We start from the raw sequence: 23420 nt of genomic DNA, 5'->3' as shown, positions 1-23420 counted from the left end.
GAGAGCCTTTTTTTTTTTTTTTTTGCACTTTTAATTAAATTTTATTGTGCACATTTAAGGTTACAACATGTTATATATATGTAAATAGGCACACACACATATGGCACAATGATTATTACAGAGGAACAAATTAACAGACACATCATCACACAAAACTAATCGTTTGATGGGAGAGCCTTTATTGAGATCAGGGGTCTCTGATGCCCTCATGGCTGTGGCATGCTTGGTTCCTGGGAATGTTTCTGTGCAAGGGCACAAGATGCTTGGCTACTGTAGCAATGCCCTGCATGAAAAGGCTCTGTGCAAGAGCCCTATCGGTTCTAACCTTGATCTCAGGTACTCAGCTCCTGGGAAGAAAGAAATTATTATGCTAGACAACCACAATGTTTCACCAGCTCCACTTCTCCAGTTCCTGCCGGCCTCATAGCAACTTTTAACAATGAACTTTCTTGAGAGCTACACAAAGCTCCTAACATTGCACTTTGCAACCTTGGATTGCAACGGTGGAAAAGCTACATGGGATATTCTAGTTTCCGTAACTTTTCTGAATACAAAGAATAATGGTTGCATAGCCTTTAACCTGATGAGACATATATAAATAAAGATTGCTGGCATAGCTCTTTAGACCTGCATCTCCATCAGAGAGCAGGCTCCACCTGATCCCAGCCTAATCTTCAAGCTCTGTCAATCTTTATTTTCCAATCCCCCTTGCTCCTCCACGGACCCGAGTTTGCCCGCTGGTCCGACACAATGCCACAAAAAGAAAAAAAAAAAAAAAAAGTTATCTACAAATAGAAGCTGTTTTGTTGGTTTTTGGTCCTGGGGATTGAACCCAGGGATGCTTTACCACTGTGCTACACCCCAGGTTTTTTATTTTGAGATAGGGTCACGCTTAATTCCTTAGGGCCTTGCTGAGTTGCTGAGGCTGGCTTTGAATTTAGCCTAAGTGCTCCTCCTGCCTCAGCCTCCCGAATTGCTGGTATTACAGGCATGCCCTACAGCTCTGTTTTGAGAAAATACTGAAATAAGAGTCAAAAGGCCAGAGGGGACTCCTGTTTTATCGAAGCGACTGCAGGCTTTGGGACAAGACACTTATCCTCTCTGAGCATCAGTGTTCCAGCTATGTAGGAATAAAGGAATCTGCTTTGCTAGTCTTAGTGTTGTCAGGAAGGCTGCTGAAGATGGTTATTATGGATATTCATTGTAAACTCTTAAATTTTGTACCCATACATTCATTAAAGTAGGTGGAGCCAGAAATGAAGGAAACAAGTGGTTATATACCAGCATCCCCCAGATTCTGAGATACTGGGAGGGGAGGGAAGGGGAAGACAAAAGGATTGCAGACGAGAAAAGGTGGAATGAAAGCTTAAGTTTCCAAAAAGTCCTGCTCCTTCCTTCAGCACGCACACTACTGCTTTTATTTTTTTATTTTTTTTAACATTTTCTCTTCTGCGGTCCGTTCCATTTACCACTGCATTCGGCTTTCCCATATCCTACGCAAATTTCTTGAATCCTATCTAATCTATCCATTCACCTCCCAAAATTCTGCCTCTCGGATATTTCCAGGCGATTATCACTCCAAATGTGACCTACGCTCTCGGGCGAGGTTCGCCCATTTGACACCCTTCCTCCCTCCAGGCCACGGGCTGGCGGGTATCGGTCACGTCGGCAAGGGCGCAAAGGCACCTCGCCAACTGTCCAGAGTGCCCCTAAAATCACGGAATCGCTCGAACCGTCGCCAAACGCAGGAGGAAACCGGGCCCTCCAGTCGGCAGACTTTCCAACACCACAGCGGTGGTTAAAAGCAGAAGTCAGCAGAGGCCCATTTCCCCAAGACAAACACGTCAACACCCACCCGCAGCCGCCAGTCTCCCCTGAGGAAAACACCAATTGCGCCAAATCTCGCGCAGCCCAGGACAGGGGCGGGCGGTGAGCTCGAAGTATCGCGAGACGATAGGGTTTTCCCGCGAAGGAGAAGCGCGCGTTTTTCTCTGGCTGGGTGTTCGCGGAGAAGGCCGGGTCGCCAGCTGCTGTGAGGAATTGGCGCTCGGCACTGCTGCCGCTGAGAGGCGAACGCCGGGTTCCCCGAAAGCGTCCAGCCATGCCAGCGGAGCGGCCCGCGAGCAGTGGCGGTGAGTGAGGAGAATCTTCCTCCGGGCGGTGTTCGGAGCGGGGTTGGGCAGCATGGAGGCTGCGGCGGAGCCTGGGGGAGGGAGCCGACCCTGGGCAGGGGCTGAGGGGGAAAGGAGGGACGAGAAGCTGGAGAGGTGACCCGAGGGCACTCTGGAATCGCACGTAGGATGTGGGAGGTTTCCATCCAGGGAGCCGCGTTTCCCGAGCCTCCCGGTGTGTGGACGGGGGTCCCGGCAGATTGCGGGCGAGAGACCTGGGATGTGACCGAGAGCGATGCTGGCGCGCGGCGGGGCTTCAGCGCCTGCTTCCGCGGCGTCTGGGACGCGAGGAAGGTTAAGGTCCGAGCGGCGTCCTTAGTAAGTTTTTAAAACAGCTACAACGGAAAAGCCCTTCTCCTCCCAGGGTCCCTGGATCCAGAAATGGTGGACCAAGAGGGGACCGCCGTGATCACCGCAGCCATGCTGGAGGAGGAGGAGCAGCTCGAGGCTGCGGGACTGGAGAGGGAGCGGAAGATGCTGGAGAAGGTAGTTCGGGAATCGAGTTTATTATCAGCGTTAAAGCCTGGGTGACCGGAGGCGTCCCCCCAGGTGTGGTTTTGAGTTCTTCCCTTCTCTGTCGAGGTGACGTTATCACAAACCTGGAAACAGCATTGGCATTTAACTTTCTGGTGTTTTTACACACATGCCTTGAGAGACATTTCAGATGGCTTGTTTTGGGCCATTGTAATTCTCTGGACATGAATGGTGAACGCTTTCCTTCGGTCATTCTTATTTCCTTTTTAAATTAGCACCTTGACAGTAGACCTGAAGGCAAACATTGATCTTTAAAAACTTGTTGTCATAGTGTACTTGATAGAAGGTAGTACAAGTTAGCATCTATCAAAACCTGGGCTAGAATCTAAATCTGAGAATTTCTGCCTAGGCTAGGACTTTTTTCCATGTAAATGACCAGCTTGCTTTTTGTTGATATTTTAGATAAAAATGTGAAACACCTTTTCAGTGAAATCACAGGGTCTTGTAAGTTACTAAAAACAGTTTTTATCCTGGTAAATACAATTCTTGTTTAGTACTCTAAAGTCCTACACTGCTGAATTGTTGCATATGCAAGACAGAGTGATAAAATGTAATGGCCTGATTTTCTTGTATTAATTTAACTCTACCAATGTATAGCTCTTTTAATATCTCCATTTACAAATGAGGAAATTGAGGCAATTGATTATACAACAAATGTTGAAGACAAATCTGAACTCAGGCTGTCTCCACAGTTCCTTCCCTTAACCAATGTGCCTCTCCCAGTAAATGTGCATTAATTTAATATCAATGATGCAACATGAATACAGAACTACTTACTTTGGGAAATAATGCACTCTGAAAACAAATAATGACCCAGGAGGATCCCTACTATTTTATATTCACAATAATTGTTAGCATTGTTACTACTACATGAACGTTAATGTGAGTCAGGCATTGCTGTGAATGCTTTACATGTATTTACTCAAAGAAGATAGTGTTATTAAATTTATTACTGTTTTTAAACTTGCCTCGTTTAATTACTAGTATACACTATTACTGTTGAAGTATTCTGTGAAATAGGGTCTATTATTCACCTCATCTTACAGATAAGGAAACTGAGGCACATAGTGACTTCTTGTGGTTCCACAGCTAGTAAATGACAGAGCCAGTATTGGAATGTAAGCCTAGTCATTCCAGAATTCACCCTTTTAACTCTCATGCTGTATTTTCACATCAGTAATGCTGTGCTAATTCTATTATTGCTGATTATCTATGGTTGACAATGTTCATTTAAGATAATATGTTAATCAATTTCCTTTAAGTCACATTAAGCCCTTTTGCTTCAGGAAAGGTAATAATGAAAGTAGAGGTCAGTATGGTATAATCCCAGCAACTTGGGAGGCTGGAAGACTAGAGGATCCAAGTTTCGGGGCCAGCCTCAGCAATTTAGCAAAGTCCTAAGCAACTTGGAGAGACCCTGTTTCAATATAAAAAATAAAAAAGGGTTGGGGATATGGTTAAGTGCCTGGATTCAATCCCTGATCCTCTCCTCACTCTGCCCGTCCCCCTTCCTCCGCCAGAAAAAAGAAAAGAATTAATAGAAGTGGGAGGTCTGCCTTGAAGTACCTTTTCTCACTCTGTGAATTCCCATAGTAGCTTTTTCTTTTTTTTTTTAAACACTACTGACTACTGTAGTTTCATTAACTTACTTGATTCTTTATTTCTTTAGGGTGAATCACTTCCTGTTTTGTTTTTGTAGGCTATGCACCTAGAACCTAGTGGGCAATCAGTAAATGTTTATTGAATAGCTAATGATGATAAAATAGTATTTTATGCAGTATATCATATATAGGATTATATAAAAATAATAAATATACTTACTAGCCAAGCAACTGGGTGAATTGTAAAATAAAAGTCCTTGGGGCAAGTGCCTAGAATAGAATCAACTTCAGAGATTGTAAGAGTGATGTAATGATCCTTATCTCAAGTAGTGCATCCTTAGTTTTGTCTTTTTAGAGAAATAACCATTTGAAGACAGATGTACTTGGGTTTTGACAAGAATACGTTTTCAAAATGCATTAGAAGAACTTTTCACATTTAAAAAACATCAAAATTCATGGCAATGTATGTATTTGCTCATGAAGGTAATAACTGGAAGTCAAAATGACTACTACAGTGACATTTTTAAGCTTATGAACAAACATTTTGTAATCAGTCCTTATGATTGTTAATTGTTGAGGAATAGGGATAGGCATGGTGTCTGTAGCTTTTCTTTGCTTGGTATTGGTAATTAAACCCAGGGTGCTTTATCCCTAAGCTGCATCTCTAGCCCTTTTTTAAGACAGGACCTCCCTAAATTGTTGAGGCTACTCTCCAACTCATGATCATCCTGCCCAGTCTCCCTTCCTAGTGGCTGGGATTACAGAGGTGCACCCTGCACCTGGCATAACTTTTCTTGTAACAGTAATGTATCATAGAACCTATAGAGTAATTTTTAATTCACATTAAATCTTTTCATTAAAAAAGTCTATAACTCTTCAGTCTTGATAATACAAACGTATAATTTTCCCAAAAGTAGTGTTGTGGTTCATTGTTATTAGATTGTTTCCTTACATATAGGTGTGGAAAGATTTTGTAATTGAACTTTATAAAAAGTTATTGCCTACTGACTAGAAGACTTGTAGAATTATTTTCAAAGTTTTTCCCTTTTTGAGGTTAAAACATCTTTGGAGGTCAAGAAACACATATAAAATATAAGCTGTCTTTGGAGGGAGAAATGTGTTTATGGGCATATTTTAGAAGTCCTTAAAGAGAGAAAGCCTTATCTAAAATTTCTTAACAACTGAGAGCATTTACTCTGCTTTAGGAGGTTCTAAGTTTGTGCAAATCCTGGAGAAAGACTTTGACATTCACATGCCCCAGTTATTTTCTTTGACCTTACCTGCATTTCCTTTTAAAAGAAGCCATTGTTATTCTGGAGACTTGTGGGTAACATTGTTGACTTGGAAGTGGGTGGAAAAGGAATGGATGTGGGACATTTCTTGAAGAGGTAAAAGAAAAATGGTTCATATTATGTGTCGGATAAAATAGAACTTCACTTTCCAAAAAAACAGATTGCTGTTGGAAGAGATTAATGGAGTAGAGAGTGGGGGAGTTTCTACCTTCAGTGTCTATTGCCATACTATTGTGTTCCAACTGCCAAGACTTCCTTGTAGACACTCAATTCTTAATACAAATGGAGCTGCAATTTACTCTAGTATAACAAATTAATAAAATTACTAAATCAGGAAGAAATGGGAAGAATTTGAAATATTGAAGATAGGGTTTAAAGATTAACCATTGGTATGGTTTGGTTATTCCATAATGGCATCTGAAAGCTTTATTCTCATTCTAACAAGATTTAAGGTAGCTGTATCTAAACGCAAAATATTTTAGACAAATTTTAAAAATCCATTTTGTGAAGTCTGAGTAATTTCCATCTTCTGTTCATAATATTCCCTCACTAGTTGACTGCTGATTGTGGTTGCAGTACTATATTGGTAGTAGCACAAGAAGGCCTGTCCTTAAAGGACCGAAAATAGGGTTTGAGAAGATGTTAACAGGGCTTGTCTCCATAGATGGGGTAAATGGTTTATGTACTTTTTGACATTTAACTTTACTGTAATGAGCATCCCCAGCTTCATTTTGTTTTTGTTTTTTTTTTTTGGGTGCTGGGGATCGAACCCAGGGCCTTGTGCTTACAAGGCAAGCACTCTACCGACTGAGCTATGTCCCCAGCCCCTCATTTTGTATTTTATTTAGAGTCAGGGCCTCACTGAGTTGCTTAGCGCCTCGCCATTACTGACAGGCTGGCTTTGAACTCAGGATACTCCTGTCTCAGCTTTCCAAATGACCTCTCTTAATTTTAGTAGTTTGAATTTTTCAGAATTTATGTCTAGTACAATAGCACTAAGTAATGTGTCTTTTAAGTGATGTCGTTTCATCTATAGTATAAATCAAATTTACTGTGTGCTGCCCAGCATCTGTATGTAATTTTTTATGGATGCTTTGGTATGTTTGTTGATATAAAGTTTTACTAGGAAACAACCAGTGCCCATTTGTTTAAATATTATCTATGACTACTCTTATGCTACAAATGCAGAGTTGAGTGTATTTGTAGTAGAGACCATGTGGTGCTCAAATACTAAAATATTTACCATCTTTATCTTTACAGAAGGTAACATACCACTGAACTATTACAATTTGTTGCTTTGTTTTCTGTCTTGTGCCCTCAATTATAATTCTTTTAAAATATTTTTTTTCTGTCAGCGTGACTTGAAGGTTTTTCCTCAGCCACTATACTATTTTAAACACTTAGAAATTACTTGAAAAATAAATTTGTATAAAATTTATAAAAATAAATTTGTATAAAAGTAATATGGAGGGCTGGGGATATTGCTCAGTTGATAGAATGCTTGCCTCATAAGCATTGCATAAGGCCCTGGGTTCAATCCCCAACACCACAAAAAAAAAAAAAGTAATATGTAAAGGAGAGGCATGTTGGGTGACTTGTTACTGTAGTCCCAGTTATTCAAGAGGCTAAGACAGGAGGATTTCTTTAGCTTAGGAGTACAAGATCCCATCTCAAAAAAAAAAAAAAAAAAAAATCCAAAAACTTAAATCCATCTTGAATTACATGCTTATTTTCTAACTTTCAAATATTTTTTTCAGTGGGCCTTCAACTCAGTTTATATCAGAAATCATGTCTGCTATCTGAAGTTTCAATATTTTGATATGTAATATGTATTTACCAAATTGTTGAATCTAAGAATCTTTTTTCAGTTTTTAGTTTGAAAAACAAACTATGTCTCAAATCTTGTGAGAATCTTTTTTCCCCCATTTCAGGAAATTTTAAACCCACAGAGTGTTTGTGTAGCCATTATTAAACCTTAAGCAAAAAAAAAAAAAAAAAAAAAAATCGAGGTTTGTTAGTAAATTTTGTTAATTATGGAAATTTTCTCTTTGAATAGGCTCGCATGTCTTGGGACAGAGAGTCCACAGAAATTCGGTACCGTAGACTTCAACATTTGCTTGAAAAAAGTAATATCTACTCCAAATTCTTATTGACTAAAATGGAGCAACAGCAGTTAGAGGTATGTACATATGATTGATTTTTAGCTAGTGGCTTTAAAATTGTTTTAAAACAACTAATTGATTTATAGATCATATACATTAAAATGCAGATTGCAAATTTGTGGTTTGATAAACTTCGATCAGTGAATGTGTATAGGCAATATAATCAAGATATAATGTGCATTCTGATTCCACAAAAATCTTTTGTGCCATCAGTGAATCCCATGAACCACCAGTTTGCTGTCACTATAGATTAGTAATGCTTTTCTAAACTATTATATAAATGGAATGGTTTTGTGATTTTATGATATGTATATTTGCTTTCATTCCTGTTTCTTAGCATACAGCTCCTAAAGTAAAATACTTGGAATTTCCAAAGTGATGTGTCTTTTTACATGCTAATGAATTAACTAAGGGCTTGGCTTCTGTTAGGTAGCTTCAGAATGGGGGCTGGATTAGAGGGTTGGGACTCTGAACTTCATTTCCCAACCTCCAGGGAGGGGAGAGGGGCTGAACTTTAAGTTAATTGCCAGTGGCCAGTGATTTAATCATTCATACCTTTATAATGAATCTTTAATAAAATCCCAAAAGGATAGGATTTGGAGAGTTTGCATTTAGGGAACACATTGAGAGTCTTTGAGGGTAGTATCTCTTGAGAGGTTATAAAAACTCTGGACCTCTTCCTGGTGATTTTCTTATTCATCTCTTTAACAGATTTCATCAGTATCTTTTGTAATACACTTGATAATAAATTAGTAAACTTAAGTAAATTTTTCCTTGAGTACCATGAACCTACAGAAAGGATTATGGTATCCCAATTTGTACTCAGGTTAGACAACCTGGGACTTGAAGATTCCATCTGAAATAGGAATAGGAGCTTTCTTAGAGACTGGGGGATCTGAAACAATCTCTAGGCAAATAGCATCAGAATTGAATTAAAGGATATCCAGCAGTTGCAGAATAATTGATTACTTGGTGTGGGAAAAAAAAAACCCACACATTTGTTCACAGAAGTCTTCTGTGTTGATTGTTGGGTGAAAGTGTAGAAGAAATTGGTTGGTTTTTTCCCATTAGTATTCCTATAGGGTGTGTACTCTCTGTGTCTTGTTTTTTTCCTGCTTAGCATGTTTTTGAGATTCATTCATGATATGTTTTATCAGTGAGTCATTTCTTTTATTTAGAAGTTTTTTGGGGGGCGGTGAGGTGGGAACCAGGTCCTCACACATGCTAGGCAAGTGTTCTACCATTGAGCTACTTCCCCACTCCAGTCCCAGCTTTTTATTTTTTTAACATACCATATTTTTTTTCCTGTGATACTGGGGAGTGAACTCAGGGCCTTGCCCATACTAGGCCCCCCACTACTTGTTATTTATTTATTTATTTATTTTTTTGCTTGCAGTTTTGGGGACTGAACGCAGGGTCCTCTACCTCTGAAGTATCTCCCCAGCCCTTTTATTTTTTATTTTGAGATAGGGTCTCACTAAGTTGCCCAGGCTTTTACTTTTGCCTTAATCTCCCAAGTAGCTGGAATCACAGGTTTACACCATTAGTAGTAGCCTCATAGTTGCATTCCACCCCCATCTTTCACCCTCAAATATTCACTGATCTGTTTTCTGTTATACATTCATTTGCACTTTCTGTTGGTGATATTTTCTTTTAGTTTCCATATGTCTGAAAATCTTGGTTTTTAAGAGACATTTTTTTACTGCATAAAGAATTTATTTTTTTCTTTAGCAGTATTTTTTTCTTAAAATATTTTAAAGATATTTCCTTCTTTACCTTGTAGCTTGTTGTTTCTTACAAGTCAAAGTATAAAACTGTAAGCAATTTGACTGTTTACCTCAACCCCATTACCTTTCAGACCTCCTTCCAGATATGTTTCTTCTTGCTTTTGAGCCTTTCTGTTGGCTCTTTTCTGCTTGAAACCCTTTTCACCTAGATAATTGCTTGGCTTACTTCATCATCTTCATCAACTTTTGTCTTAAATGTTTTCTCAGTGAGATCTTCCCAGACAACTGACTCTTGATTTCCTTTGCCCTCTTGTTTCTTCCCATTGCACTTATTGTGATAAATATATTGTATTTGTTTTCCCACGAAAATGTATGAAGTTGTAAGAACTTGTATAAATTTAGAGAATACAATAAATCCCCATGTCCCCACCACTCACTAACACCAGTTGAGATTTTGTTTCATTTACCAGATCCTCTTTTTTTCTTTGTTTGAAACCCTTTTTAAGTCTTGATATATTAAGATAAAACACAAAAAGCACAAAACAAGTACCTTACTTAATGAGTTAAAAGGCAGATACAGTTTAATCACCTCTTGGAGTTGGTTTGAGTCCTCTTTTGTCCTTTAAATTTAAACCTGGAACAGTTTTTAGTCTAGGAGAAGATTTATTTCCCTTCTGAATACTCTATATAATGCCTTGTATTTTAAGAGTTTCTACTTTGCGTGAATGAAAGCAAACTATTCCTTATTCTTGACCCCTTGTCAGAGGGCAAGATGGCTCTGCCTTTTTTCTGGTAGCTGTTTTCCTGGCTTTGGTTTCATTTAGAAGTAGTCAGATGAAGACTTTGAGAGAGACAATAGCTTTATGCAGCTCTGCCCTCCCTGGTACTTGATTGTGGACATGCTAGCATCTGTGTTTTGAATTGTTTCAACTTAAAGATTTGGGTTCTATTTGTATTCTCCCTCTATTTGCTTTTTGAAATTTCCTTCAGGTAGTAAAATGGGCAGTCTGAAAATTCACCTCATTTGTTTCGCTTTTCTTAGTGTTCACTGTCCTTTTGAAAACTGTTCTGTAATATATTTTAATCTGAATTTTAATTGTTCATGATAGTAGGGTAAATCTCATTATTCTATGAAGGCTTAAAGCACAAAATTTTCTTTGTTTTTTGTATTTTTTTGTTTTTAATTGTAAGCTTAAATTGAGTGTTTGAGATGCATGTTTCCTTTGTTGCATTTCCCATATGGGATATTAAGAAGAAATTATCTTACAGGAACAGAAGAAGAAAGAGAAATTGGAAAGAAAAAAGGAATCTTTAAAAGTTACAAAGGTAATAAAGCAAGCCAATTTTTTTTTTTTTTATGCTAGGGATTGAACCTAGGGCTCTACATATGCTAAACACACGCTACCATTGAATATACCTTTAGCCCTCAGAAGTATATGTTCATACATACTGGGGATTGAAACCTAGTGTCATTTTACCACTGAGTCACATCCCCAGCATTTTTTTTTTTTTTTTTGGGAGACAGGATCTTGCTAAGTTGCTGAGACTGGCCTCAAACTTGAACTCCTTCTGTCTCAGCCTCCTGAGTTGCTGTGTCCAGCTAGTTTTTATATATTATCTTAAATATTGAAATTCTTTTGTCTTCTCTTGAGTTCTTTGAGCATCTATTTAATTATAACTTTGTTAACCTACCTTTGTTACAAATTGCATAGAAACATTGACAATCTGTTTCTCAGTTTTTAAGAAATGGAAGATGAACCGGATTATGACCCTTTTATTTTCTTATACAGTGGACTGATTTTCATTATGACAGAATTCGATTCACTTGAAGAGAATCTGTAAATGTTGTCCTTTAAGATATTTTATAAGTTGTCAGTTTTTTCGAAACCCATAATGAACCAGTAAAAAGAGACATGATAAAGTTTATATCTAAGAACTTACTTTCTATCAGGTATTCTATATATTTCTTCTCTTATTTAATTCTCAAGACAACTTTATTAAGTAGAGACACCGTTATTACTCCCTTTTTACATATAAAGAAACATACTAGAGATTTGCCTACCTGCTAAAATTTATTTGTAACCCCAACATTATTCTTGATGCTTTTGTGGTCATTCACAGACATCCTCATGTGCAGAGGAGTGAAAAAATGGAGTCTTCCAGTACATATCAGCTGAGACAAAACACAGGGTCTGTCTTGTTTTAGTTCTCATATGGTAAACATGTCCTTTTCTTGCTCGGTTAGGAGCCATGATTTTTTTGTTTTTATTGGTGATTTTCCTGTTTAAAATGGTCCTAACCATTGTGCTGAAGTGTTAGCTAGTTTTTCTTAAGACTGTGGTATGCCTTATGGAGACAATAGTCTGTTAAGTAACATGAGTTATAGTGCTATTGGCCCTGTGTCTACATATATAATCAAGTATCTTTAAACAAAAACATTAAACATACATTGAATCATTGATGAAAATGTTGTAAGCAGTGTTTTATAGGAACTTAAAACTTGTATTTTTCCCAGGAACCATTATTATTTTCCTAGAGACTATTAAAACATAACTGCTGCAATGACAGTTGTATAATTTGCTGAAATCACATAATCTAATAAACAGTAGTGCTGGGATTTGAACCCCAGATTAGTTTCAGAGTTCAGTCTTAGATTCTATACTGTCTTTATTAGGAAATATGAAAATGCTACTAGGCCAAATAGGTAGGATGTCTTTAAGTCTATTTATTTGAGTCTTAGGCTCTTTAGTGGTGATGTTCAAGTACCTGATAAATAATTTTGCAGATTCTTTTGTAACAAATCCAGTTATTCAGAACTGATATTTGACTCATTATTGATTACGGAATTGCATCTTTGGTTTCTGTAGAACATATAGGATTATTTTACTGACTGAGCCATTTATTCCCCACTCTCTTACCCATTAATTTTAATACATCCTTCACCTTGTGTTAGCTCATTTTCTATACCAGAGTTTTGTTGTTGCCCCCAACACCCCTCATTTTTTCCTAAAGGCACCAACCATTAGGTTCTGTCTGCTCTCATTGCTCGTTTTTGGTATCTTTTTCGTCTTGCACGTTTAAAATTTTATTTCGATTTCTTATATATGTTCATCTTTTTTTTTTTTTAGTTGTTGACAGACCTTTCATTCATTTATTTATATGCGGTGCTGAGAATCAAACCCAGTGCCTCAAATATACGAGGCAACTGCTCTACCACTGAGCCACAACTCCAGCCCATGTTCATCTATTCCTGATGAAGTATTTTATCTTCTTAAGTGGGAAAAAGAATGAGTGGAGTACAACAGTTGGGAGGAAACAGAGATATGATCATGAAAAAGTTATGGTAGGGAAATGAAGAAAAGGTTACATGTAGATAAGTAATAGTAGTGAATAATTGTGGATGGTGTTCAACTGCAAGAACCATTTCTCCGAAGTTAATCATTGACTTTTAACATGTAATACCATAAAGGTCCTTAGTAAAAGTAATAGTCTAAATCCTTGTTTTGTAGGGTAAAAATTCAGTTGGTGGAAGCGGAGAGAATCCAGGTAAATTTCCTCATTCTAGTTTGGAAGAATATGTGTTTGTAATTGTTTTAATTCCTATAAAAATCATGTTATTTTAAATGATTTTTTTATAGCCATGAAAAAGAAAAGAGGAAGAGAAGATGAATCATATAATATTTCAGAGGTCATGTCAAAAGAGGTAAAAATAAAAGGAGGAGGAAGCTATTCCATGTTGAATAAAACTTGTAGGTTTTGAACCAGTTTAAAGCTATAAGAATTATTGTTAGTTAGCTTTTGAGTTTGCTTTAACTATTCCATTGCTTTCAGGTGTTTATGTAAAGAAGTTGGTTGATATTTAGAGTATTTTAAAAATCTTAACACTAAATGCAGGATATGTAAGCTCCACTACCTCTAAGCTATATCCCTTACCCTTCTTACTTTATTTTGAGCAGGTCTAGCCTAGCAGCCCAGCCTGGCCTTGAACTTGCGATCCCCGTTTTAGCCTCCTAACTAAGATTGGAAGCATGTGTCACTCTGCTGGCTACTTGCTTTTTTTTTTTTTTTGTACTGGGTATTGAACCTAGGGATGCTTAACCACTGAGCCACATCCCCAGCTCTCTTATTTATTTTGAGACAAGGTCTTGCTGAGTTGCTTAGGGCCTCACTAAGTTCCTTGAGACTGGCTTTGAATTTGCCATCCTCCTTTCTGAGCCTCCTAAGCCACTGGAATTACAGGTGTACTCCACTGCTCCTTGCTCTGTTGACTTTTTTCATTTTTTTTCAGTCGCAAATTCTTTTTTTGTTTTTGCTTATTTGTTTACTAGTTCTGGAAATTGAACCTATGACCTTGCATATGTAGGCAAGTGCTCTACCTCTAAGCTACATCCCCAGCTAATCTTTTTTATTTTTTTAAAATTTGAGATAAAAAGAAGTAATTTATTTTATATGATTTCCCATATTCTGGATTTTGCTTATTGCATCCTCATAATTTCTGTACCCCTTGTGTTTCCTGTGAACTGAGAGTTAGGTCAAAAAGTTTGTTTGATTTATAATAAGAATACGTCATAGATGGTGTTTATGTGTTTTAATTCTTTCCTAGATTACTCTTCAAAAAGGCTCAGTTTATCTAAAGGACAACTCTTCTTTGAGCATTATAGTAGGAATACACACACACATATACATGTGTTTATGTGTGTCTCCCACTTTCTGTGTCATACTCTTTTACTCCTGTGCATCTTAAATTTGATATTTGCTTAAAGTTTCTTGAAGATATTTCATTCCCTGTGTCTTTGGTGCATGTTCTTCTCATACTCTTCTCTTTGAAATGTACCCTGCCTTTAATGATTAAGCCTCATGATGACTTTTTTCGTTTTTTTTTTTTTTTTTTTTTTTTTTCAGTACTAGGAATCGAACTCAGGGCTTTGTGTTTGCAAGGCAAGCACTCTATCAGCTGAGCTATTTCCCCAGCCCTCATGATGACTTTTTAAAATAATTTGGTGTAACATAATGCTCTGTGAGTCACCAGGTGGCATTCGTATGTTGTCTGGTAGATAATACATGACAACTGTTCAAAATTAGAAGTTTCTTCTGTATTTTCAGACTATTTGTCCTTGATTTTTAACTAGTCTTGTAAACTCAGATGTCTGTCCACAGAAATGCCCAAAGTGGGTTGGGGTAGGATTTCATGAACTTTTTCTGTAAATAGCAAGATAATATTTTCAGCTTTTGAATAGTTTTGTGGTTAACTCTGCTATTATATTCTGAAAACAGCCATAGGCAAACTAAACAAATGAACCTAACTTTGTTTCAGCTCACAAAAATTGTTTTAAAGGCACTTAAAAGGTATTGGGACCGGGCACGGTGGTGCATTCCTCAAGTGGCTTGGGGGTCTGAGGCAGGAGGATTGTGAGTTCAAAGCCAGCCTCAGCAAAAGTGAGGCACTAAGCAACTCAGTGAGACCCTGTCTTTAAATAAAATACAAAATAGGTCTGGGGATGTGGCTCAGTGGTCGAGTGCCCCTGAGTTCAATCCCTGGTACTACCCCCAAAAAAAGTATTGGTTTACCAAGAGTGTTTTACTTCTGAGCCATATCCCCAATCTTTAATTAATTAATTATTTATTTATTTTTATTTTTTGAGACAGGGTCTTGCAAAGTTGGTGAGGTTGGCCTCAAACTTGTGATCCCTCTCCTTGGCCTCCAGAGTGGTTGGGATTATAGGCATGTCCTGCCACATTAGGCTCATCTAAACTGTATTTATAGTAATAGGCTATAATAATTTAATAATTTAATTTATAGTAATAGCTAGAGTTGGTCTACAGGTTGTCATTTGCTGACTAGAAGATAGTTGATATGTGTGAAATTGTACTTAGTCTCTATGTTAGGGGAAAAAAAGGTAGAAAATCCCAGTTTTTAAAAATGTTGACAATTGAGAATTGAGAGATCTGAGTGAAAAAATGAGTTTAAGGCTTAATTGTGAAGGACCACCTGTTGGAGATTCTCTATTTTAATTACCTTGAGTGCCTTATCTGCATAAAGCTAGCACAGAATAAATGTTAAATAAATAAGTGTACCTTGTACATTACTAATTTGTTTTTGGTTTTTCTATATTCTAGGAAATACTGTCTGTGGCTAAAAAAAATAAAAAGGAGAATGAGGTAAGATGCCCATAATAAAAATTAAATGTTGGAGTCTTCGCTTCCTATCACTACCCCATCCCACATTCTTTTTTTCTTTCTTAGTGTGTCGCTTTTGCTGAGGCTGCCTTTGAACTTGCAATCCTCTTGCCTCACCCTTCTGAGCTGTTAGGATTACAGGCTTGTGCCACTGTGCCTGGCCCAAAGTAAAGTTTTTAATAAATTGGTTAGCACAATATAGGAGTTTGTAAGAGGGTTACACTTCTCAAGGTCTCATCAAAAGTATATGACTGTTGGTAGTTCTAATCTGTAAAGATTATTTTCAAAAAAGTTTGATGTTAGCCAGGTGCCATGGCTCACTCCTATAATCCCAGCAGCTCGGGAGGCTGAGGCAGGAGGATCCTGAGTTCAAAGCCAGCCTCAGCAAAAGCGACACACTAAGCAACTCAGTGAGACCCTGTCTCTAAATATACAAAACAGGACTGGGGATATGGCTTAGTGGTCAAGTGCCCCTGAGTTTAATTCCTAGTACCAAAAAAAAATAGTTTGATGTTGGGCTGGGGCTGTAACTCAGTGGCAGAGCACTTGCCTGGCATATGTGAGGCACTGTATTCAATCTTTAGCACCATGTAAAAATAAAGGCATTCTGTCCATCTACAAGTACAAAAGAAAAAAAGTTTGATTTTATTTTCTAATGGTTTTCCATTTGTATGGGAATGGAAGTGTCTGGATTTTTACTATACATATGGTCTTTGTTCTTACCTGATGATTTAGGAATAGGTAGATTTTTGATAATGTTTTTGGATACACAAAGTGGGGAATATAGCAGCATTTATGTCAAACTTAAAATTAAACTTTTTTCATTGCAGGATCAAAGTTCTTCCTCTGCTAATCTCTGTGTAGAAGATCTTCAGAAAAATAAAGATTCAAATAGTATAATTAAAGATAGATTGTCTCAAACTGTTAGGCAGAATGCTAAATTCTTTTTTGACCCAGTTCGGAAGTGTAATGGACAGCCAGTACCCTTTCAGCAACCAAAGTACTTCACAGGAGGAGTGATGCGATGGTACCAAGTAGAAGGCATGGAATGGCTTAGGGTAATGAGTTGTCATTTTTAATATATTTAGAATTCCAACACTTTTTAATGACTTTGATAAAGGACATCCCACAAGTGTTATTGTAATTTATGGCATTAAAATGTCAGTCGTATCATAATTGACAGTGAGTATGCTTTTTTTATATTTTTATTTTTTTTAATTTTCAAAATTTTATGAGTATGCTTTTAAAAAAGAAGAAATAAACCATTGCTAATTCAGTAGATGTTTTTATCAGATTTTAAATACAGTGTGTATTCTGCTGTCTAGATGCTTTGGGAAAATGGAATTAATGGCATTTTAGCAGATGAAATGGGATTGGGCAAGACCGTTCAGTGCATTGCTACAATTGCATTGATGATTCAGAGAGGAGTACCTGGACCTTTTCTTGTTTGTGGCCCTTTGTCTACACTTCCTAACTGGATGGCTGAATTCAAAAGGTTTACACCAGAAGTAAGATATGTTTCCTTATGTTAAATATATTATTTCACATGTGTTGTTTTGTTGCAGGAATTATAGCTTTCCTACAATAATATTGGTTTCTGTATAAGCATTGCATTTGATTTTACTTTTTTAATCTGAATGATATCATTCTTTATACAGAAGTATTGGTACTGGTAATCTTGTGCATCTTGCCTAAAATGTCCCTGTAAGAGTTCTCTAGATTGAATATTTGATTCCTCTTATACAAACCTAGGTAGAATTTTTTAAAAAATTCTTTGTTCTTACTTGGCATTCCCTACGGCATTTCCTACATACATGTTCTCTTATTCACATTCTTAACCGAATGAGGAGAACATGTTTTCTCATTTTCTTCTTTGGTACTCTGTGATTTGTTAGATTGTTTGACTCATCTCATTACAGAAAAAGAGCTAAATTTTTTTTCTCTCAGAAAATGACTCATGTTTTCCAAATACTTGATACTTATATTTTGTTTTAAATTGATATAAAATCTTTTTAGATTCCGACCATGTTATATCATGGAACCCAGGAAGAACGTCGAAAATTGGTAAGGAATATTCACAAAAGGAAAGGAACGCTGCAGATTCATCCTGTGGTAATTACATCATTTGAAATAGCCATGAGAGACCGAAATGCATTACAGGTACGGGTGGTCTTCATCGGTTTCTTTATGATCCATGAATATTTTACTTAACTCATACCATTTTCTCACTGTTCAGTGTTATTTGTTTAGATATTTTTGGGTGAAGTAACAGTATTGTTCATATTCCTTTAGAAACTGGAGGCTTGTACTAAAGATTGGTGTGAAATGTATTTTTTAACAGTTAGATCTTATAGCATTTTCAACTGTGGCCATAATATCATTTTTTAATATATATAAATATTTAGTTTTTAGTTGTCAGTGGACCTTTATTTTATTTATTTATTCATATGTGGTGCTGAGAATCGAACCCAATGCCTCACATATGCCAGGCAAGTGCTCTACCACTGAGCCACAACTCAGCCCTAATATCACTTTAAGTGTGTTAGGCAGACATAATCTGAATATACTAAGATGTTTGTGACATGTATTTTTTGAGTATTTGTGACGTACTTTTTAAGTGTATGGAATTTATCAATTCAATTTGTCTTAATTAATTAAATAAAAATAGAATATTTGAAGACAAGTTAATTTTAGACTATTTTATTCTGTGGGTAATATTTCCACTTCTATATCTCTTGATGTCCTGGCAACTTACTAATGTTCATGTTTTTTCCATGCAGTTAGAAAATTCTTTGCTGTTCCAGTTATTTCATACTGTTTTTTTCAAAAAGCTTTGCTTTTCCTTATCTGATCATGTAATGTTCTTGCTGTGTTGAATCTTTTTAGGTTTTTCATGCATGAAATAGGAATTAAGTAGTGGTCTCATTTAAAATCAGAATGATCTCAAGCCATAAATGGAGCATCATGGTTGCATAATCAAGAACAGTATTTTTCAGATGTTATAAGTGTGGGCCAAACTTTGGAATGTGATTTGCAGAAGTCTTAGCTCACCAGTTTAACAAAGTTCATGAATATACATAGCATTAAAATGTAATCAAAACTGTTTCTGCACAGTTAAAGTTAACTGCTTGTAGAAAAAAGTGGTGTATAGAAAGATAAGAGTACCTGAATTTCTACCTGAGAATTTTATTTCTATTCTACTGATAATCTATAGGTATGATTTATACCTAGGGAATGCTATACATTCTCTTTTGTAACTCTTTTTCTCTACTCAATAATGTAATATGAAACCTTTTCTAATTAATTTCCTCTCCCTATCCAGCCCTCTCTGAAATAGTTAAGCTTCCTTATCAGTTTCATTTGCCAATGTCTAGACTTTCTACTTTCCCTTTCACTGACCCAGTGTTAGTCATTTCAAGTATTTTTGGTTCAAGGGGTAAAATGAAAGTGGTGTTCTGAAGCACCTGTTGATAAGTTACATGAGAAGTTTCAGAGCTTACTAATTAGTTTTTCAGGTACCTCATCATTTGTTTCTTTCATTTTTCTCTTTCACTTATTTATAAAGGGTGTTCTATATTTTACATGGCAACATCTTGCAGTTTGAGATTAAGGATTGCCATATTAGTAGGAGAAATAACTCCCTTTCAAGTGATTTTATTCAAAGAGTAACAATAGTATAATTTTTTAATTCTGTTAGGAGTATATTGTATAAAATTCAGGATCTTTTGATCCTTATTTCAGGGTTAGGGTTGTGGCTCAGTAGTAGAATGCTTGCCTAGCATTTGTGAGGCACTGGGTTCGATCCTCAGCACCACATGTATGTAAATAAAATGAAGGCACTGTGTCCATCCATGACTAAAAATACATATATATATATATATATATTTGTGTGTGTGTGTGTGTGTGTGTGTGTGTGTGTGTGTGTGTGTGTGTGGTGCTGGGAATTGAACCCAGGGCCTTGTGTTTGCGAGGTAAGCACTCTACCAACTGAGCTACATCCCCAGCCCTAAAAATATATTTAAAAATAAAAAAAATTCAAAAAAAGATCCTTATTTCATACTTTTATCTCATTTGCCAGTCTCATTTTTCAAGGATGTTAACACTTGCAGTTTGATATTTATATTTCCAGAAATATTGAATTTTCTTTTTTTTACAATAAGTTGGATAAATTTAAGTTTGTCTGATAAAGATAAAAGAGAAAGCACAGGTACTAAAAATGAGAGAATAATTTTAATGACAGCTTTATGTAAACAAATATATATCTTCCTGTGATAACATAAGTTGCTAAAATTTATTCTAAAAGGAAGGGAAAACCTCAGCAAATCAATAATTAAGAAACATTAAGAACATCGTCAGATTTTTTAAAAAGAATATCAGTTTCAGATGTAGGCCTGCAGATTAAACATTCTAATGCTGTTTAACATTTCTGAGCAAGGGGAACTAATATGAAATGTTTTGATAAGTTTTTTAGGAATGTAGTATTTTTTAGGAATCCAATAGCAGAACTTGGTAAAACATTAGAAAAGATACAGACTACTTTGACTAGAAAGTGAATGTAGACTAACACGTGAACTTCAAGTATTAGTTCATGATCTAGTGAAGTTTATTCTAGGAATACAACAACATACTTGTTTTAGGAATCTATTAATTTGTCCCATTACTGGATCAGAGGAAAACATGATTATTTCAGCAAATATAAAAATGACATTTGATAAAAATAAAATACTCAGTCCTTAGAAAAATTATATTTTTATAATTGTTTTAAGAAAAAAACGTATGATCATTATTTTAATTTTTTTTCTCAATTCATTTTCTAGCATTGTTATTGGAAATACTTAATAGTAGATGAAGGACACAGGATTAAGAATATGAAATGCCGTCTGATCAGAGAATTAAAACGGTTCAATGCTGATAACAAACTTCTTTTGACTGGTACTCCCTTACAGAACAATTTATCAGAACTTTGGTCATTGCTAAACTTTTTGTTGCCAGATGTATTTGATGACTTGAAAAGGTAGGTAAGCCAGTTATTTAACCGTTTTCTGTTTTTTTTTCAATCCTCAAAAATCTGTCTCTTAGCTGAAATTATTTCCTTTCTTTCTAGGTAGCTGAACTTAAATGATTACTTTGTCAGGTTCTTTGTGGTGTGTATTTTGTATTCTATTTTTGACACAATATTTGAGAGTAGATAAAAGATGATTTAAAACTTACTTGCATTGGACTGGGGTATTATACTTGCTTAGCACTTGTGAGGCTCTGGGTTTGTTCCCAGGCACTATAAAACAAACAAAACAAAAAATTTACTTGCATTGATTAAAGAAAACTAAAAATACTACCTTACACAAATATTTTTGTCTTAACTTTCTAAAACAGTTTCAGATGGATTTTTTTTTAATCTTTACAAAACAAAATCTTTACAAAAACCCATGGAGATAAGGAGGTTAAATATATTCCCTGTCTCACATATAAGAAAGCCTAGTCATAAATTTGTTACAGAACAATAACTAGGTTAGCACCAGAGTGAAAATCAAAACCAGGGTTTCCTGATTTCAACCCAGCAATTTTATTGTAGAAATTTATTTGAATTTTAGATGGTATCATAAAAGAAAAAAGTTTTTGGAAAAAGTATACTCAATGGAAGAGGAGACACAATGACAAAAATATTTCAGATGGAAATACAACAGAATGAGGACAAAAAGAATTGATTTTTACTTATAGTATCATTTGGGGAAACGAAATAATGTTTTATTTTGAGAATATATTCTCAATCTGATTACCAAATTCTGGTCCAAGGTCAGGCTGATTATTATGACTATGCGAACTTTTATTAAAAGATAGAATTTCCAGATCCTATGCAGAGCTACTGAGTTGGAACATTGAGAAACTGAGAATTTAAATTTTTAAAATCATACTTTAGGCAATCTGAAAAAAATCAAAATTGGATATACTAACAATATATTATTATTTAGAATGTTATTAATATGTGCATGTTTACACTTAATTGCTCATTTTAATGATTTTTTTTACATTGAGCGGAACTAAAGATGTGTGGTAGATATCATTATGAAGTTATATGTACATTGAACTTGGAACATTTGTTGAAATGGATCAGATAAATACCCATAGAAATAAACCATATGGCCATGGATTTTAGACATTATTGTTAATCTGTAGCTGTTCAGAATGTTTTATAAACTACGCACCTTGGGCTAGTGCTTACGTAGCAGTTTAATCCCTAGCACTGTAAAAACAAACAAAACTATATACCTTAATCTTTATTTGATTTTTTTTTTTTTTTGGGGGGGGGGGGGGGGAAGCTACTGGGGATTTAACCCAGGAGGAATTAACCACTCAGCCACATCCTCAGGCCTTTATACTTTTTATTTTGAGACAGGGTCTCACTAAGTTGCTGAGCCTGGCCTCAAACTTGCGATACTCCTGCCTCAGGCTCTTGAGGGCCTGGGATTACAGGCATGCTCCACTGTGCCTGGCTCTTTATTTGATTTTTAAACTTTTGTAAGATTATGTTAACATATTTGTAAATTGGAAAAATGTTCCTTTTGGGATCATAGCTCTTAATTAAATTAATTTTGCAGTACTGGGAATCAAACCCAGTGCTTCACATGCTAGGCAAACATTCTATCACTGACATGCATCCCCAGCCCTTTTTTAATTTTTTTCTTCAGTACCAGAGATTGAACTCTGGGCCTCCTGCCTAATCAGAGTTCTTGATCGTTGGTTCAAAAAATACAATCTCTCTGTTGTTCTAATGTCTCTTTTGTTGTTCTGATGTATTCTTTATATTAAAAAATTGCATCTAAGGGATTGGTGCAACAATATCCATGCTTGATAATATACAAATAAATACAAAATTGTAAAGCATGTATTGATATAATTGAATTCAAATGGTAAGTTAATTTATGATCATTTTTTTCTTCCAGCTTTGAGTCTTGGTTTGACATTACTAGTCTTTCTGAAACTGCTGAAGACATTATAGCCAAAGAAAGAGAACAGAATGTATTGCATATGCTGCACCAGGTGTTGACTATTTTCTTTTTCTGCTTACTGTACATACTCAAATACTGAATCCTAGAGATTACCTATCTAACCATTTGTAGTAGAGACTGGAAAAAATTAATCTTCCCAAATTTAATTGGTTTCTATGCCCTTTCTCTACTCCCAGAGGTCACTTGGTTTTATGGCACAACTCAAGTGCTTAACTTAATTTTTCCCTTTTTAAAACTTCTTTATGGTACCGAGAATTGAACCCAGGGGCTCTCACATACTAGACAAGTACCATTGAGTAACACCTCCAGTCTCCACCCTACCTTTTCCTTATTATTTTGAGACAGGGATTTATCACCTTGCCCATGCTACTCTGGAACCTGTGATCCACTTGCCTCAACCTCCCGAGTTGCTGGGATTACAGGTGTGTGTCACCACACTTAGCTGCCTTTTTTCATATCCCTTCATTTTTTGAGACAAGGTCTTATTAAGGTGCTGAGGCTGGCCTCAAATTTGCCATCTTCCTACCTCAGCCTCCTTAGTTGCTAGGATTACAGGTAGGTGCTGCCTGGGTTCTAATCCATTTTTCTTACTGCTTCCTGCATTTAATACTTCATCCTTTCTACCCCTGCTCCTTACTTTTCTACCTTTTTTCCCATCCTGTCCTCTTCCATTCTCTTCTGTCCTACCTATCTTTAGATCAATATAATCTTTCAAAGGTCTAGTAATGTGGTCCTGAAATGTTTCTTAA

The 23420-nt window shown here is 36.2% G+C and overlaps 1 protein-coding gene across 2 annotated transcripts in view; it reads left to right on the top strand.

Annotated features, from left to right (window-relative positions):
- Positions 1–1946: 1946 nt before the first annotated feature.
- HELLS (helicase, lymphoid specific) overlaps positions 1947–23420 on the top strand; it is a 38019-nt gene continuing 16545 nt past the window's right edge. For both annotated transcript variants that reach the window (XM_079137873.1, XM_079137872.1), the window contains exons 1-12: positions 1947–2132; positions 2536–2657; positions 7655–7777; positions 10757–10813; positions 12997–13033; positions 13126–13190; positions 15605–15646; positions 16495–16722; positions 16990–17172; positions 17681–17824; positions 20482–20678; positions 22606–22702. In XM_079137873.1, coding sequence (XP_078993999.1) covers positions 2102–2132; positions 2536–2657; positions 7655–7777; positions 10757–10813; positions 12997–13033; positions 13126–13190; positions 15605–15646; positions 16495–16722; positions 16990–17172; positions 17681–17824; positions 20482–20678; positions 22606–22702 — 1326 coding nt within the window. In that variant the 5' untranslated portion in view covers positions 1947–2101. The remainder of the gene's footprint in view (positions 2133–2535; positions 2658–7654; positions 7778–10756; positions 10814–12996; positions 13034–13125; positions 13191–15604; positions 15647–16494; positions 16723–16989; positions 17173–17680; positions 17825–20481; positions 20679–22605; positions 22703–23420) is intronic.

Source organism: Sciurus vulgaris (assembly GCF_902686455.1).
Source record: "Sciurus vulgaris genome assembly, chromosome: 4".
In the NCBI taxonomy this organism is placed as follows: domain Eukaryota; kingdom Metazoa; phylum Chordata; class Mammalia; order Rodentia; family Sciuridae; genus Sciurus; species Sciurus vulgaris.
Note: the sequence above shows the minus strand (reverse complement) of the source record. Positions and strands in the feature narration are given on the sequence as shown.